The 18,176-nt window shown below is 38.8% G+C and overlaps 1 protein-coding gene across 1 annotated transcript; it reads left to right on the forward strand.

Annotated features, from left to right (window-relative positions):
• Nucleotides 1-1,830: 1,830 nt before the first annotated feature.
• Nucleotides 1,831-14,764, forward strand: LOC147301556 (adhesion G protein-coupled receptor G7-like). Its single transcript, XM_086283809.1, has 9 exons — nucleotides 1,831-3,599; nucleotides 3,842-3,970; nucleotides 5,921-6,073; nucleotides 6,200-6,312; nucleotides 6,948-7,306; nucleotides 12,233-12,314; nucleotides 12,599-12,757; nucleotides 13,196-13,355; nucleotides 14,072-14,764. Exons 1-9 carry the CDS (start codon nucleotides 3,570-3,572, stop codon nucleotides 14,279-14,281), a joined length of 1,395 nt encoding a protein of 464 aa, XP_086139935.1. The 5' UTR covers nucleotides 1,831-3,569; the 3' UTR covers nucleotides 14,282-14,764.
• Nucleotides 14,765-18,176: the final 3,412 nt, after the last annotated feature.

An 18,176-nucleotide genomic window follows, 5' to 3' on the forward strand; every position in this document is an offset into this window, starting at 1 on the left:
CCCAAAGAAGGCATCCCTTAGAAGTACAGGGTGGGCCATTTATATGGATACACCGTAATAAAATGGGAATGGTTGATCATATTAAAGTCCTGTTTGTGGCACATTAGTATATGTGAGGGGGCAAACTCCTTAAGATGGTTGGTGACCATGGTGGCCATTTAGAAGTCGGCCATCTTGGATACAACTTTTGTTTTTTCAATAGGAAGAGGGCCATGTCACACATCAAACTTATTGGTAATGTCACAAGAAAAACAATGGTGTGCTTGGTTTCAACGTAACTTTATTCTTTCATGAGTTATTTACAAGTTTCTGACCACTTATAAAATGTGTTCATTGTGCTGCCCATTGTGTTGGATTGTCAATGGAACCCTCTTCTCCCACTCTTCACACACTGATAGCAACAGTGTAGTTTCAGGTGCTGCACATCTCGTATCGTCACACCATAGACAATTGCCTTCAGATGACCCCAAAGATAAAAGTCTAAGGGGATCAGATTGGGAGACCTTAGGGGCCATTCAACTGGCCCACGACGACCAATCCACTTCCCAGGAAATTGTTCATCTAGGAATGCTCAAACCTGGCACCCATAATGTGGTGGTGCACCAGCTTGCTGGAAAAACTCAGGGAACGTGCCAGCTTCAGTGCATAAAGAGGGAAACACATCATCATGTAGCAATTTCAAATATCCAGTGGCCTTGAGGTCTCCAATGATGAAGAATGGACCCACCATCGTTGTACCCCATATACCACACCATACCATCACTTTTGTTGATCCAACAGTCTTGGAGGGATCCATCCAATGTGGGTTAGTGTCAGACCAATAGCGGTGGTTTTGTTTGTTAACTTCACCATTCACATAAAATTTTGCCTCATCACTGAACAAAATCTTCTGCGTGAACTGAGGGTCCTGTTCCAATTTTTGTTTTGCCCATTCTGCAAATTCTGTGCGCTGATCTGGGTCATCCTCGTTGAGATGCTGCAGTAGCTGGAGTTTGTAAGGGTGTCATTTGTGAGTAGTTAATATCTGCCGAAGGGATGTTCGACTAATACCACTCTCCAGTGACATGCGACGAGTGCTACGCTGTGGGCTCTTGCTAAATGAAGCTAGGACAGCCACTGATGTTTCTTCATTAGTGACAGTTTTCTTGCATCCACATTTTAGCAAATCCAACACTGAACCAGTTTCACGAAACTTAGCAAGCAGTTTGCTAACTGTAGCATGGGAGATGGGTGGTCTCAGAGGGTGTCTTGCATTGAAATCTGCTGCAATGACCCGGTTACTGCGTTCACCAGAAATCAACACAATTTTGATCCACTCCTCACGTGTTAACCTCTTCGACATGTCAATGGCTTAGAACAAAGAGAAACTTGTAAATAACTCATGAAAGAATAAAGTTACGTTGAAACCAAGCACACCATTGTTTTTCTTGTGACATTACCAATAAGTTTGATGTGTGACATGGCCCTCTTCCTATTGTAAAAACAAAAGTTGTATCCAAGATGGCCGACTTCTAAATGACCAACATGGTCACCAACCATCTTGAGGAGTTTGCCCCCTCACATATACTAATGTGCCACAAACAGGACTTTAATATGACCAACCATTCCCATTTTATTATGGTGTATCCATATAAATGGCCCACCCTGTAGTAGTAACTGTGTTATGAAGGTCTAAAGATATCTGCACTAACCGGTAGGCAGGCTAGCGAAGATAAGTAGCCCATGGCCTCAATAAGGTGATTGAGAATTCCATAGAGTAGAGTGGATGAGCTTGGAAAATTTGAAATAAATGGCAAGAGAAGAGATCAAAGGATATTCCGGACAACAAAAGACCTTGATAGATGATCGAGGGTAACCCTTGATCAGGTAGCGACGTGGCTTGACTCTGAACACTGGTCACTATATTCTTCATTTCCAGTTAATACTTGTACAGCTGCTGTTATTGTGTATATATTTATTTATATTTCTTCATACATTCTTATATAGTTCTATATTGTGTATTAATTTATATATTTTATCTTATTCTTTCCCAGTTAAATTTACCCTTCATTCTAATTTGTGTTGTACAGTTATTTCCTTTTTAACCTTAATTTATATTTTATTCCTTCCTAGTAAAATTTACCCTTTTTAATTTTTCATATTTATTTCCTATCTTATTCATAGCCTTTTCCTTTTTTGTTTTCTTTAGGTCACGAGCAGTTGTCCAAGCATTTCACTGCATATCGTACTGTGTATGACTGTGTACGTGACAAATAAAATTTGAATTTGAACTGATTAGAGGAGAACCTCTTTCCATAAAGATAACCCACAAAACTGGCAGAGAGCCAAGTATAATGTCACAGTATGCAGAAGCAGACTGTATGTATTGTGAATAGTGGAGCCAAATGCAGAAACAAAGGAACGTGGATCAAAACTTGAATTAACAAAAAGCGAGATGTTTAATATGGCTGATGGAGAAATACAAAGCAATGCACAAGGCAAACAAAGACGAGACTAAACAATAACCGGGAAAGCTAAAAATAAACATAAAACCCTAAACATGAAACTTCATGTGGATACAAAGATACCTGTAACATGGAGACATGGCGCAAAACAGAACAGATGACCTGACACTGAGCAAAGGAGGACAAAGGGCTAAATACACCAAAGGGTAATGAGGGAAGTGGAAACAAGGGAAGTGAAAACAGCTGATTAGAGTGAACATAGTGACACCACAGGGGAAGCAAAACTAAACACAATGATCATGAGACCTTATAAAAATAAAACAAGAAACAATGAGAGACTTAGACATGGCACACAAACTTGACAACATGGAGTATGCAGACAAGAAACACATGACATATTGACACTGAAGACAAGAAAAGACTTATAAATCAGGAGTTATAGAAGAAGTAAAACTAGAAAAAAACTCAACTAATCTTAACTAATAGTGGCAACACAAGAACATAAGATATAGAAATAGAAAACAAATTCAAAACTGCTGGGTCACAGACCCAGCCCCTGACATACAATTCCACCAAGCGGCTGAACCTCATAGAAGATGATAATGCCATTTTTGATGTTGTCAGAACCACAAGTCACCTTTGAGAGCTGTCTTGAATAACTGTGTCAAGGAGGGAGGGTTTAGATGGCGCTAGTGAAAGCACATGAGAAGTGAAGGATCGCCTTGAGGAATTATGTGCACGGTGGTGTCGGGGGTCTGGGTCTGTGACCCAGCATTTTGAGATTATAGTCCTTTTGTGAACTCATTGTGTTTGGAATGTTTTAGTTTTTATTAGTTAGTATTTAGGTATTCTTTGCTGTGGCTGAATACTATTACATACACTTCTGATACTACTTCCTCAACAATTCCTAGTACACCTAAACCTTTCACTACACCTTTTACAACTACTACAATAGTATTTTGTTGGTTTAAAGCTTACATTTGGAATTTTAAAATTGATTTTATGTGATCACTAACAGCTCAGTTTTTTGTTTTGCAAAAGGGGACTCTGACAGTTTTATAGCCAACAGAATTCAGCTGAACACAAACGCAACACAGGTTGTCGTGGGAAACGGTTTCGTAGCTGATGCCCTTATTTGCATACAATTCCCAAAAGGTGAGTTTTCTGCATTTCCACTTACTGCATTCCTGGGAGAGAACAACAGAACTTTTGAAGAAGCTCATTGTATTAGTAAGGGGTATTTATAAGAGAGCTGTTTTAGTTTGTTATTAGTAAAAAGCTTCAAATTTCAACTAGTTTTTACTAACTACAGTGGATTTCTTTTTCTTATATTAGGCGAAGGTGTCAGAGGCCATCAGACAGATTCAAACCTCTCTCTGGGTTTCGTTCTCTATCAGAACGATCGTTTCTTCCGTTCAAAACTCTACATGAGGCGACGGGCCACCATCAGGGTCCTGTCAGCGAGTGTCAGAGGGCAGGAACCCAACATGGTGCCACAACATGTGGAGATGCTATTCAGGCCAATAGTAAGAAATTCAGTATTTCTATGATAATTAAAGTGTGATAACATTTATTGACTACTATTTTTTTTTCTCTAGCTATGAGTTTGGTATTTCCTGGGTATCTCAGGAGGATTGCTTTAAGTCCAAATGTGTGTTTCTAAACCACATAACTTCCTTATACATGAAATAAGTTGTTTTTTTTTTCACTTCAAGCACTGTCATTGTCTCACAAAGACGTAAACACACAGCGCGGACCCGCGGATCAGAATCAGTGAGATGTCGCCTTTCTCAGCTGACGGCACGGACACGGTCGGGGCTGAAAGCCGACTGCTCGCTGATTCTGATCTGTTGGTGGGTCCGCGCTTTGTGTTTACGCCCTTTTTTCGCTGATTCTAAAGCTGTTGGTTTTATCTCTCTCCAAACAATATTGACCGAACCAGCAGCAAAAGAAGATCCAAACTACGCTTCACATAAACATCGTCATGAATTCTCTCTGACTTTTACTGTTTTGCTTCCACCACAATAAAATCACACTTCATGCACAGCTCTCTCTCTCTCTCTCTCTCTCTCTCTGTAGTTCAAGAACAGTTTCCCGTCTAAAAATCTGTTTTCTTCATTATTTGCTTGCTTGCTATCACAAGACTACCGTTGTTTGCAGCGCTGTCGGCCGCTGTTTTTTTTTCTTTTCGTTTTACATACTTCCGAAAAGAAAACCTAATTTCTGCTGTTCAATACTGAACAAATGTAAACTTTTTAAAATTATGCAAAATGCAAAACGCTTAGCCGTGTCTCTAATAAAACCGCTGTAACGTCATATGTTGATTAATGGTTTTCTTGCATTTTTGATGTACTGCAGGATATTTTTATAAAATCCCAGGCCAGGAAAACCACCTTCATGTTTTTCTGTGTTTTATCTTCAGCTATTTTGACACAAAGGCATCTGCTGTGATGCTCACACCTTTGATAAAGTCATGCGTGTGTCAGCTTCCTTTTCATAGATACAAAAATATGTAAATGTACTGATCTGAATTATAATATTTCTGACTGTCAAAATTTCCCAGATTCAAATCTAATTGAATTGAATTGAATCGAATTGAATCGAATCGTGGATTGAATCGATTCGGGACCTTGTGAATCGGAAACGAATCGATTCTAGAAATCAGTGACGATACCCAGCCCTAGTTATAATTATAGAAGTTATAGTATATTATATATAAACATGCCTGTCCGCTGGTTTATTACATAATCACGTGGAGGAAGGGGCACAGCTCAGCACAAGCATAATCCCAATCCATTGTGTTGTACATTGTTATCTCTCTCTCTCGATAGATAGATAGATAGATAGATAGATAGATAGATAGATAGATATTATTAGTAAAAAACATCAAGCAATCTAAAAAAAAAAAAAGGAACACGCCATAGCACATGTTTAAAAAAAGTAAGGATCATTCATCACAGTGATTTACTATTAACACAGACATAACATTATTTTTTACTAAAAAATACATTTTCAAATCACATCAACCTGATATCTGACAGAACTGTCACATGATTTTAAACAGAAGCTATTGGCTCAGTTCTGTAGAGTGGGAAATCATAATGAAGAAGTTCATTATTAGTTGTAGATTCAAGCTACTCTCCATATTTTTGGCCACCAGATGTCACCAAAGAGAATTGTTGGCCATCACTAGTGTTAAGTGAGTCTCATGTTAGTGTTATCGCTTTATGCGTTTACGTCCTTCCCTGCATCAAGCTGTGTGTCTGGATTCTGGGTCTCTGTTTCCTGTCATATTTTCATAGTCTCTTGACCAGTGTGCATTGGCTTGAGCTTTGCTTCCCCTGGCGTTAGTCAGATTTAGCTCACTTTTGAATTGAATTTGAATAATGTGATGGATGATTGTTACAAACAAACCCAGAATAGACACTTTGTAAATCAAAGTTGTAGATTTCTAAACCTGTGTGCTTCTGTTTTAGGACATCAATGGGACGTCTCTGTACGACTTCTCCTGTGTTTTCTGGAACTACATTCAGAAGGACTGGAGCACCAGTGGCTGCTCTAAAGGAAACACTTCAGATGGACTCATGAGATGTTTCTGTAACCACACCACCAACTTTGCTGCTCTCTGGGTGAGTATCACAAGTTTACAGGTTCACAGCTATAAGGCTGCAGCTTGCTTAACCTTGGTCATGAACTAGCTCCAAATGTAAACTATTTATATTTTATGGCATGATTAAATCCTGTTTGTTTTTCAGTCATACAGAGAGAACTACGAGTATGCGAAAGCTCTGGATGTGATCTCCATTGTGGGACTTTCTCTTTCTATTCTGGGTCTGGTTGTGACGATCATTTATCACATTAAAGAAAAGTAAGTTTGGGTTACTTCACAGATTAGAAATGACTTTAAATTATGTTGCATTTAAATTCTCTCATCACATTTACCACTCATCACTTCTAGTTGTTATTTCACAAACTGAAACTTGCTTGGATCCAACAAACAGTATAATTATAATAACAATAAGGATTGATTATTTTCTTATTTTATCTGACTAATTAAAGTCCTAAACTGGTAAAACTGGTGTCTGTAGAGTTTGTAATAAAAGCAGTATTTTAAATTCAGGAGAATTTTGGGAGGGATAATTGGAGTATGTTTTCCCATTTGTAAGACCTGAAAACCAGTAGTAATCAATAATTTTTTATTGTTTAAGGTTAGTTTGTTTAATTATGAAAATAATTATATTATCAGCTAAAAAGAAAAACATGTTTGATTGATTTTAAGCCTTAATATCAAAGAAAGAAGTTATATATAGAGAAAAATATCTATAATAAGAAATATTTTTCATTACATTTAAAGCAAAAAGATGTGCTTAAAACCAAATGATTTTGTTGACTGTACGGGCTTTACAAATGGGCTTACATTTTTATTTTTATTTTTCGTGTTTTCCTTTTAGAAATACAAAAGTTTAAAAATATTAAAACGTTGTTGTTTTTTTCTCTCTGTAGATTCTTCAGGAATACTCATGGGCAGCAAAGTAACCTGAATTCAAAGCTGGCTCTGCTGTGCATATACCTAAGCCTGCTGGCCTTCATCATCACCTTCCACTCTGGAGTCCAAAACTCCAGCAGACAGAATGACACTAAGGTGCAGGGTGATGATTTGACCAACGACCTCCTGAATTCTGATGAACACATAGAACCGGACCGTGGCTCGTGTACGGCTGTAGCAGCTCTGCTGCACTTCCTCCTGATGGCCACCTTCATGTGGAACAGTGTATACAGCACTCAACTGGTGCTGCTGGTCCGGTCAATGCGCCGCAGCCTGCCAACACACTGGACTCCACTGAGTGTGACTCTGGGATGGGGTAGGACATTCTGAAAGAAAACAAAAATGCCAAATTTGAAATATTTTTAAAAATGCATTAAAGCAACAAGGGTATAATTGGCTGTTTTTGACTACTTTAAATTTTACCTCTACATTTCACCTTTAAAAACGATTTGCTTTGCCTTGTTTGGTATCATTCTTTTCAGCACAACCTCGCATGTCTGAATTTACAGTTATGTTTCATTTTGACATACTGTATTAACACAATTGATCTAAAATCAGACAAAAAACTATTGAGGAAAAAACAGTGTCCACTGGCCTGTAGGTGTAAATAGACTGCAGAGTCCTGGCCTGATGAGGTAACTCTTTTGTGTTGTTCCATCCGCTTTGCCAGAGGTTGTTTGGTTTTCCTGATGTATAAATCCTGGCAATCCTCCTGGCACTTAACAGCGTACACAGTGTTACTCTTTCTGTGTCGGGGGACCTCGGTGTGGATTCTTGGTGTGGACCAATTTTTGGTGCAGCGTGTTTTGGTTTAAAAGCAACAGAGACATGGTGTTTGGAAAAAATGCGTCTCAACTGTTCCGATACTCCTGACACATACGGGATCACTACAGGCTTTTTCGCTTAGGCAGCGGTTGTCCTTCTCTCCTGGTTCGGCTGGAGCTTTCTTTAGGCGCCTTCCCAGCTTTGACAAAAGTCCAGCTGGGATAACCACATTTACTCAGGGCCTTCTTGATGTGGTGTTCTTCTGCTTCCCTGGCCGCTGTGTCAGTGGGGATGGTGTTCGCGCTGTGTTGTAGCATCCTGATGACACCCAGTTTATGCTCCAGTGGATGATGGGAGTCAAATCTTAAATACTGATCCGTATACATAGGTTTACGGTACACATCAGCTTTTAGATGTCCCTCATTACTGATGGAAATCTCACAGTCTAAGAAGGCTAGCCTGCCACTTTTCATATCCTCCCTGGTGAATTTGATGTGTCGGTCCACTAAGTTAATGTGATCTGTGAAATGTGGTACATCCTGAGATTTGTTTTTCACCCAGGTGTCATCCACATATCTGAACCAATGGCTTGGTGGTGTTCCAGCGTAGAATAACAAAGCCCTCTTTTCCACTGGGGAACCCATGGCACACCCATGTTTCTGCCCGTAGAATTGACCCTTGTATGTGAAGTAGGTGGAATGAAGACACAGTTTCAAAATCAAACACACTTGGTCGATGCTGAGAGCGGTCCTGTTGCTGAGGTTGGGATCATCCTGTAATCTCTTACGAACTATTGCCAACGCTTCAGTGACTGGGATGCAAGTGAAGAGAGATGTAACATGCCTCCATAATGACATCTCTCACCTTCTCAACAAAATCCAAGGTGTTCTGGATGTGGTGTTCAGAGTTGCCTACCAGCGGGTTGAGGATCGAGGCCAAAAACTTAGAGATGTTATAGGTGACCGAGTTGATCATACAATTGGTCTTAAAGGTGCCTCCTGTTTATGTATCTTCGGTAAACCATACAGACTTGGTGTAGATTCCCCTGGGTATAGCCTGTGTTATGAGGTCCATTCAATAGCATTGTCTTGTTCTAACTGCTTCAGACAGTCTATCACCATCTTCCTGTACCCGAATCCTTATTTGACTTATCTAAGAGTCTTAAATTTGGCACTGACAAATAACATCTATGTTTAATAATTCAAAATAAAAACTGAAGTGAGATGAAACATTTTCCAGTGATAAATCCTAAACCAAAACATAGTAAACCTACTCTTGAAGCTAACCAAAACAAAACTGATTTTAAAAGCAAACACTCTGCTGCAGGACAGATGGTGGTCTGCCTGTCTTCACCCCAGGGAAAAGGGTAAAGTCTTATGGGTCTAGGGGTGGATTGCCCTTTTGATGGCAATGGTACCTGGACCTGGGGTAGAGTGTGTTTGGGGAGTGTGTGTACAAATCAAATCAAATCACTTTTATTGTCACATCACATTTGCAGGTACACTGGTACAACAAATGTGAGTGAAATTCTTGTGTGCAAGCTTCACAAGCAACAGAGGTGTGCAAAATGCAATACAATAACATAAGAACAAGCAGAATATGAATATGTATGCTAAATATGTATATATACCTGTGTGTGTTTGTGTGCGCGTATGTGTGTGTATACATATATACAGTGGGGCAAAAAAGTATTTAGTCAGCCACCGATTGTGCAAGTTCCCCCACTTAAAATGATGACAGAGGTCAGTAATTTGCACCAGAGGTACACTTCAACTGTGAGAGACAGAATGTGAAAAAAAAATCCATGAATTCACATGGTAGGATTTGTAAAGAATTTATTCGTAAATTAGGGTGGAAAATAAGTATTTGGTCACCTCAAACAAGGAAAATCTCTGGCTCTCACAGACCTGTAACGTCTTCTGTAAGAAGCTTTTCTGTCCCCCACTCGTTACCTGTATGAATGGCACCTGTTTGAACTCATCATCTGTATAAAAGACACCTGTCCACAGCCTCAAACAGTCAGACTCCAAACTCCGCCATGGCCAAGACCAAAGAGCTTTCGAAGGACACCAGGAAAAGTATTGTAGACCTGCACCAGACTGGGAAGAGTGAATCTACAATAGGCAAGCAGCTTGGTGTGAAAAAATCAACTGTGGGAGCAATCATCAGAAAATGGAAGACATACAAGACCACTGATAATCTCCCTCGATCTGGGGCTCCACGCAAGATCTCATCCCGTGGGGTCAAAATGATCATGAGAACGGTGAGCAAAGATCCCAGAACCACACGGGGGGACCTGGTGAATGACCTGCAGAGAGCCGGGACCAAAGTAACAAAGGTCACCATCAGTAACACACTACAACGGCAGGGAATCAAATCCCGCAGTGCCAGACGTGTTCCGCTGCTGAAGCCAGTGCATGTCCAGGCCCGTCTGAAGTTTGCCAGAGAGCACATGGATGATACAGCAGAGGATTGGGAGAATGTCATGTGGTCAGATGAAACCAAAGTAGAACTTTTTGGTATAAACTCAACTCGTCGTGTTTGGAGGAAGAAGAATACTGAGTTGCATCCCAAGAACACCATACCTACTGTGAAGCATGGGGGTGGAAACATCATGCTATGGGGCTGTTTTTCTGCCAAGGGGACAGGACGACTGATCCGTGTTAAGGACAGAATGAATGGGGCCATGTATCGTGAGATTTTGAGCCAAAACCTCCTTCCATCAGTGAGAACTTTGAAGATGAAACGAGGCTGGGTCTTCCAACATGACAATGATCCAAAACACACCGCCCGGGCAACAAAGGAGTGGCTCCGTAAGATGCATTTGAAAGTCCTGGAGTGGCCTAGCCAGTCTCCAGACCTCAACCCCATAGAAAATCTGTGGCGGGAGTTGAAAGTCCGTGTTGCTCTGCGACAGCCCCAAAACATCACTGCTCTCGAGAAGATCTGCATGGAGGAATGGGCCAAAATACCAGCTACTGTGTGTGCAAACCTGGTAAAGACCTATAGTAAACGTTTGACCTCTGTTATTGCCAACAAAGGTTATGTTACAAAGTATTGAGTTGTATTTTTGTTATTGACCAAATACTTATTTTCCACCCTGATTTACGAATAAATTCTTTACAAATCCTACCATGTGGATTCATGGATTTTTTTTTCACATTCTGTCTCTCACAGTTGAAGTGTACCTCTGGTGCAAATTACTGACCTCTGTCATCATTTTAAGTGGGGGAACTTGCACAATCGGTGGCTGACTAAATACTTTTTTGCCCCACTGTATATATCATTAAATAGAAATAAACATAAACAGAGGTCGGTTGTTGGAAATGTGCAAAATAAGTGGCATTTGTCTACAGTATGATGTGCATAATGTTGGAGTTCCAGTAAGTGAAGGTGAGGTGTCTATGAAGTGTTCAACAGTCTGATGGCCTGATGGAAAAAGCTGTCTGTCAGTCTGCTGGTTCAGGACCGGATACTGCATTACCTCCTGCCTGATGGAAGTAGTTTGAGCAGCTTATGGCTGGGGTGACTGGAGTCTTTGATGATCCTCCCCACTTTCCTCAGGCACCGCTTCCTGTAGATGTCCTGGAGGGAGGGAAGCTCACCTCCAATTATCCCTTCCGCACACCGCACCACTCTCTGGAGAGCTTTGCGGTTGTAAGCGGTGCTGTTGCCATAACACGTGGTGATGCACTCCCTACAGATTGTTACATGGAGAAACCTTTTGAATACAAGCGCGCTCATGCACACAGGTGTTGACACAGGTGCTCACAGAAACAAACTATTTCTTTCTTGGCTGCTACCTCAAAGCACAGCGTGTGCTGTCATGCACTTGGTGCTGCTCAATAACATTCAATATTTAGTATTTACTGTTAGTTACACTTATCTAGGTTATTGCTGTAGTCTCCCTATTGTGTTGCTCTGTTTTTGCTTGTTTATTTTTTTCTTTCAACAGGTGATCCAGCAGATTTTTTTAATGTCTTCTCTCACTGTCCCTCTTCCCCTCTGTTTTTCTTTCCCTCCCTTTCTTTCTTTCTCCCTTTCCTATCCCCCAGTCATGTCTGTCCCATCTGTAATAACTTAAAGTAAAATGAAATAATAATAATAATAAACCAATAACAAAGGTAAATCAAGTGGACCAATACGGCAAAGCTAGAATGATCCACTTGGTACAATAAATCCGTGGGCATCTTTCTTAGCCTTTAGAAAATAATTCTGATTGCTAAAATACCAAAGAAGACATGCAAAAAAATAAAATAAAATAAATAAATAAATAAATCAAATCCAATCAAAACACCCCAAATAAAAGTTAGTTCTTTTTTCAATATTTACATAAAAATAATGAAAAAGTAATACATTTATAAAAAAAACAAAAAACAAAACATGAGTAAAAATGTTGACTTTAATATCTGGCCCACTTAAAATGTTGAATTTAAATCTATTTCAACTGCTGTTTTGATTTATTGTGTTCTGTTAGGAGTGCCAGCCTGTTTCATGGTCATCACACTGGCGGTGAGCTACAGGGTGGACAATCCTCTGGGATACAGACAAGAGGAATTGTGGGTAATCATTGCTGTGATCAATTCTATTTATTATTTATCTATTTAATATGTGCTTTGATTACCAGTTCAGTCATTGCCTTGTCCAAATGTTTTTGACATTTCTATGAAATTTGCCACATCACAGTTTAATTTATAGAACAGTTTATTGTTGAGGTGTGATGTGGCGTTAGCATACCAGAGTACTAAAATTTTACATCTTCAGTTATAAAGTATTTGTAAAGTTTTGATCAACATAGACAAAAAGTATTTTTCTTAATGCTTCTTTTATCCTCTCATTGCAGTTGTTGGCTGGCAGCGTTGGATAAGAAGCAACAGTTCAACTTTGGGAAGCCAATGTTTTGGGCTTTCCTTCTTCCTATCGGTCTGATCCTGATTTACAATATCGTCCTGTTGGTTCTCACCTCCATGGCCACGTGCAAAGTTGATACCAGACTGACCAGGTAACATCTAACGCTGCTGTCGTCCTCTCACTGCTGACTTCAAGCTAATTACAAATGATTCCATGAAGAAAGAAAAAGTCAGAATATTAGTGGGCTTTTGAGTATAGACTCATGAAATACAAAATTTGCAAATACTTGGTTTTTTTAAATTGTTTAAAAAAACATGACACAAAGTTTTTTTTACTTTCATATTAAGTTGATATTTTCAATATTTTTTCAAAATAGTAACATTGAAGAAATATATGAATACACAATTTTAAGGAAAAGAAATGTTTTTAAATGTTTGTAAACAATACCACTATAATGTTCCATTTTTGTTTTCAGAAAATGTATATTAATGCATTAACTGCATCTTAATAGGCATGATGTAAAAACTTCCACAGATGAATCATTTCTGCCATGCTTCAATTTGGGTTTTAACTTTTTCTGTTTTTACAGCAGCAACAAGAAGTCGTCTTTAAGGAGTAGGTTCCTCATCAGTTTGTCTCTGGCGGTGTTACTCGGTCTGTCCTGGACTCTGGGATATTTCACTCTCCTTAATTCAGGAAAAGCATACCAGTTCTTCAGCATTTTGTTCTGCATCTGTACGACCACACAGGTATGACTCCTTCCACCATATTTTAGAACTGAGGTTTCATGAGCTTCTCAGACTTCAGATAAACACATAAATTACAAAAAAAAACAAAAAAACAAAACAAACGAGAGGTAATTGTTGAAAGTTTCTTTAAACGTGTTTCTTCCACAGGAATTTTTTTTTAGAAATATATTATATATAGTGCCAACTTGATCCCCTAAATAGCAATAGGTTGATGAACGGTCCTGACACATCAGAGTTTCTTTGAAGTTAGCAACTGACTGTGAGTTGCTGCAAATCTGGTCCCCATCTTCAAAGCAGCAATTTCAAAGGCAATGCAACTGCACACGGATTTACTGCACATGGAGGCAACCATTTTTGTTGCACTGGGATGTCCAACTGTTCTTCTTCTTTAGTGCTAATGTAACATTAGGCAATCTGAAGTTGATAAAATGTATTATAAGAAAAAGCTGGTTTTATTAAATGTAATATTCTGAAAACATCTTAATGTATTTTGTAAAAAAAAAAATAACAGTAGTTTTTTAAAAGTCAAAATACTCCAAAAAATAAAACAGATATATTTCAAAAATAAACTATGACAGAAGCAAAGTGGTTCAAGTTCTACAAGAAGTGTGTAACTTTTGTTTATTTTTATATTTATTCTTATCAAGTAAAAATGAAAAAGCTAAAAGAATTTAAGAATTCCACCATCCTCATCATCTTCACATTCTGTCTTTTAGGGTTTACAGATTTTCATTCTCTTCACAGCCCGAAAACGGGCTTTCAGAGCCACAATTTCACGGTCCATGCAGTACATTTCCTCAGTCAACATCCCGCTCAACAGCAGACAGTACAATCTGCAGAGAAAGTGGAAGAACTGCAATATGAACCAATCAAAGACCTACAAGGATCTGAGTGACATCGAAGTGACCACCAGCAAAACCCTGTAGGACCTGAGGAGGATTTTTTTTCATGCAACAGGACAGAGATCCTAAGTCCAGCAGAAAATCTACAACAGTAAATCAAGCTGTTGCAATGGTTCAAAGTCCAGACTTTAAGTCGGCCAAAATTCCTCAAAGGTGATGTGAAGGATAGACAGTTGTTACTAAAAAATAGTGATTTAATTTTGTTTTTTTATTGCAATTATCAATGTTTTATGATTTCATGATTTATAAAGTGACGTGGAAGATTCCCATAATCTTTCGTCTTTTAAAACAAAAACAATTAAATTAAATTACTTTTACTGACTTTTACTTTCACTTGTGGAAACAAAGTGAAACCACTAACCTAATTTTTCAGTGTTCAAAGCTTAACGCAGAAAATGCAATTGAATCATTATTTTTGCTTTATTTTTAAAGATTGTTCATCTGTGTACATCTGCATCAGTTTAACAGCTTGATGTTTGCTATCAGTAGCTGATACTGTAACACATCCCTGGGGGCAGGGATAGCTCAGTAGGTAGAGTGGTTGCCCCATGATCGGAAGGTCGGGGGTTCGATTCCCCTTAACAGCTACCCTGAGGTACCCCTGAGCAAGGTACCGTCCCTACACACTGCTCCCCGGGCGCCCAATGGCTGCCCACTGCTTCACTGAGTGAATGGGTTAAATGCAGAGAGCAATTTCCCCACGGGGCTCAATAAAGTACAATAATGTACACATTCATTGGATATTTAAACCTGTGTATGTGTCTGCTGTCACTGATCCACTAGAGGGCACCCAACTTCCACACAGTTTGCTCTCAAACAGACAGCAGTAGGGAACCATTTCACATTCCTTATTACTGTTAATTTCCCCCATTTTTTTGTATATGCTTGATCTTTGCTTTGGTTGCGTCATCTCTTACTGTTTGTTTCAGTGTGTTCTGCATTATTTTAATTTGTGTGAAGTTTTATGTCTAAATCAGCATCAGCAATTCCAACATTTCTATTCAGCTAAATAAAAATGGAAGATTAAGAACTAAAACATATGCAAAGTCCATGTCCAATCTGTGTTTCTGAAACAAGAGCCTTTCTGTTTGAAAAGGCTGATGAGGGTCTTTAATGGCTTTAACAACCACATGTCCATGTTTTATTATCAGTCATTAGTGTTCTCCTGCCTAAACTTACAGTGTGGACCCTCAGTCTGAGGAAAGCTGCAACTCAGTGCTGAAAGTTCAGGAGGCTGAATCCTGATGCAAACCTTATGTTAAGATACAGCTTTAATATTTACAACGATTGAAGAAATGTGTGGAGATGAGCACAAAAATGGTGGAATAGTACTGTGAATAGTAGATGAATAATACTCCATAAATTCAGATGCAGTTATGAAAACTGTTTCCAGGGCTGAAGATTATAAAACATCCAACATGTGGGGAAACAACAGGTTTCCAGGAAGAAGCAGCAGCTGTTCATCCATCAGAGTGGCTGCAGCTGATCCAGAGTCACCTCTGATAAATCATTTTGGGAGGAATTAAAGAGTCCTTCAAATTAAATTAAAAAGGCTCTGTGGCGTCATAATGAAGGCAAAAAGAGTAAGGGTTCCTATTATTTCTTCTTGAAAAGTCACCAATTGATTCCTCATAATTCAACTTCTGCAAAATTCACATTTCCTTAGCTTTCCACAAAACGCATTAAAAACCACTTAACAGTTCCCAGATTCATGAAGAAGTAGAGGAAACTTAAAACAAGCCAAAGAGATTTAACAAAATAAGAAAGGTGTCTTTGCAAAGTTGTCAACAGACATTTGATAAAAGAATTAGTACCATCTGAAGAACCGAAACAAAGTTTTCCAACTAAACAATCATAATTTCTTTCTTACCATGTGAAAAGACTCATGAGTCTACAAGTCCAGTTGTAATCTGGAGCATTTTAATTTTAATTTCATTCACTGTTTTGGTTGAGTTAAGGAAAATATCTTCACCCATTTAAAAAACTGGCCTCTTCACAAGATTAAATATCTCAGACAGCTCAGTTTTTAACTCTTTGCTGTACAAAAATGAAATTTGATGACCTCCCCTTAATGACTCCTCAGTATATATCAGTAAAGATTTTGTTTGATTACCATTACAATTGGTTCTGGGCTTTTCCAAGGGTAGCCCTAGCAAGCTGCATAAGCAAAGATCACCCTCACCAACTTCTCATTTTGTTCTTGAAGAAGGGCTGAAATAAGGTAGAAATGACTCGGTTAAGAAAAGCTAAACGAGTAGCGAAAGCATTACAGTTATCAGAGTTATGCATCACAGAGGTCATGACAAAAGGGTACATTTTACATTACCTCCTGAGCTCCAGGCAACCAAAGTAGCTTATCTACTAATTATCTACTAATTGTAGGCAAGTTGCTCTCTGATGCATCCACTGGAGTGTGAATATTAGATAGAAAGCACTAAGTAGAAAAAGAATAGGTAAAGGTTCTTGTATCAATGAATGAATGTAGCATGTTCCATAAAGCACAGCATATACAATCCCAAGCACTGAGTGCTCAAGCAGAAAACAATATAGAAAAACAAGTCCATTCACCACACAATTTCTCAGACAACCACTAGGGGTGACACTCAAAATGTGACTATAGATTGCAAGATTATGCAAAACACTTGTTTATCTTTGTTTGTTTTTGTTTTTTTTAGAGAGGGCATTGTTGAAGAGCAGGGCTACAACAAGAAGGGAGTGTTAGTCAGTTTTAGAAGAATCATATGTCAAGTATCTGGCTGGTCATTCTCATTGTTGATGGGTAACTGGTTGTTTGCAGTGTGGTTGCTTTGACCATGGTGATTTTTGTCATGCATATGTCCAGAAAAAAAAGAGAACATGTTAGGCTGTGGATATGCTGCATTAAAAGCAGCATTTGCTACTAATATAATCCTGCTTGATACCACAAAAACAAGAATGTAGCCCAGATCTCAATGAGTTGGACAGAATGACCTACTGCCTGTTAGGTAGATAGGTAGAAATATAGAAACCCATCAATCTGGTGACCTAACCAGCAATAACAAAGTTTTTGGGAGCCAATATCTAAATCAAAATGTCTTATTAAAGTTACTGGTTATTATTTGTCTTTTTTAATGTTGCCAAAATCTAGCAAACATGTTGCTGTTTTTCGTCTCCGCATAATTTTTTTTGGTCCAATCCTGGATGAACGTGATTGGTTAATGAATTTCTGACCATAACAAAACAGCCTACAGAGTCATATAAAGGTGGCTTTTTACAGAGGACATGCTGTTCTAGCTTTTGGTTTAATGACCGTATGTATTTCCTTCTATTTACCTGCTTTATAATGACTTCTGTTTGCATTTCTTAATCAGTGCTGAGCTGCAGTATCCAAACAGGCTTGAGAGAACAACAAGAACCCTAACATGCTGGTGCAAGTCAGTCAGCATTACACCATACACAAGTGACAATGAAGGGTCTTTGAAGGACATCACTTTTCTATTGAGTGGATATTCATCACAATGTGATGTAAAAAAGATGGACTAATGTTCCATTTGGAACCACATGAGTACAAATGTTTCCTGTTTAACCAGGACAGCAGAAACAATAGTGTTTTATCATCCTTTCTCCCTTATTGTAGAATCTGAGTCATCCTCAGGTCTCTGAAGGGTTGTGCACCAAAAGCTGTCCAACAAGTTAAGAGAAACAACAAGACCTCTTTACCTCATTCTCTTTGCCCAACTTTGAAAAGAATAAAACTTAAACAAATGGATCTGAATCAGATAAATGATCATTGGTCCCAGTGGTGTCATCTGACTAAAAAGTTTCATTACTTAAGCTGTTATTCATCTCTGATTAGGTAAAACTCCTATGTTGCAACCCAAGTAAGATTCACCCACATGCGTCATCCAACAGGATGACCATGGAAACAGCCTGGCAGCAT

The sequence above is a fragment of the Aulonocara sp. 'chitande type north' Nkhata Bay genome, linkage group LG23 (assembly GCF_057382095.1).
Source record: "Aulonocara sp. 'chitande type north' Nkhata Bay isolate Kocher_YH1m ecotype deep benthic linkage group LG23, A_spYH_male_GT1.1, whole genome shotgun sequence".
NCBI classification, from domain to species: Eukaryota; Metazoa; Chordata; class Actinopteri; order Cichliformes; family Cichlidae; genus Aulonocara; species Aulonocara sp. 'chitande type north' Nkhata Bay.

What these genes read in the sequence shown, in the direction of transcription:
- LOC147301556 (XM_086283809.1), top strand. Translation starts at nt 3,570, where the DNA reads ATGCCCTTATTTGCATACAATTCCCAAAAG. An exon ending in GAGTGTGACTCTGGGATGGG is followed by an intron (nt 7,307 to 12,232) that starts GTAGGACATTCT and finishes GTGTTCTGTTAG; the next exon opens with GAGTGCCAGCCTGTTTCATG. An exon ending in GTTGATACCAGACTGACCAG is followed by an intron (nt 12,758 to 13,195) that starts GTAACATCTAAC and finishes CTGTTTTTACAG; the next exon opens with CAGCAACAAGAAGTCGTCTT.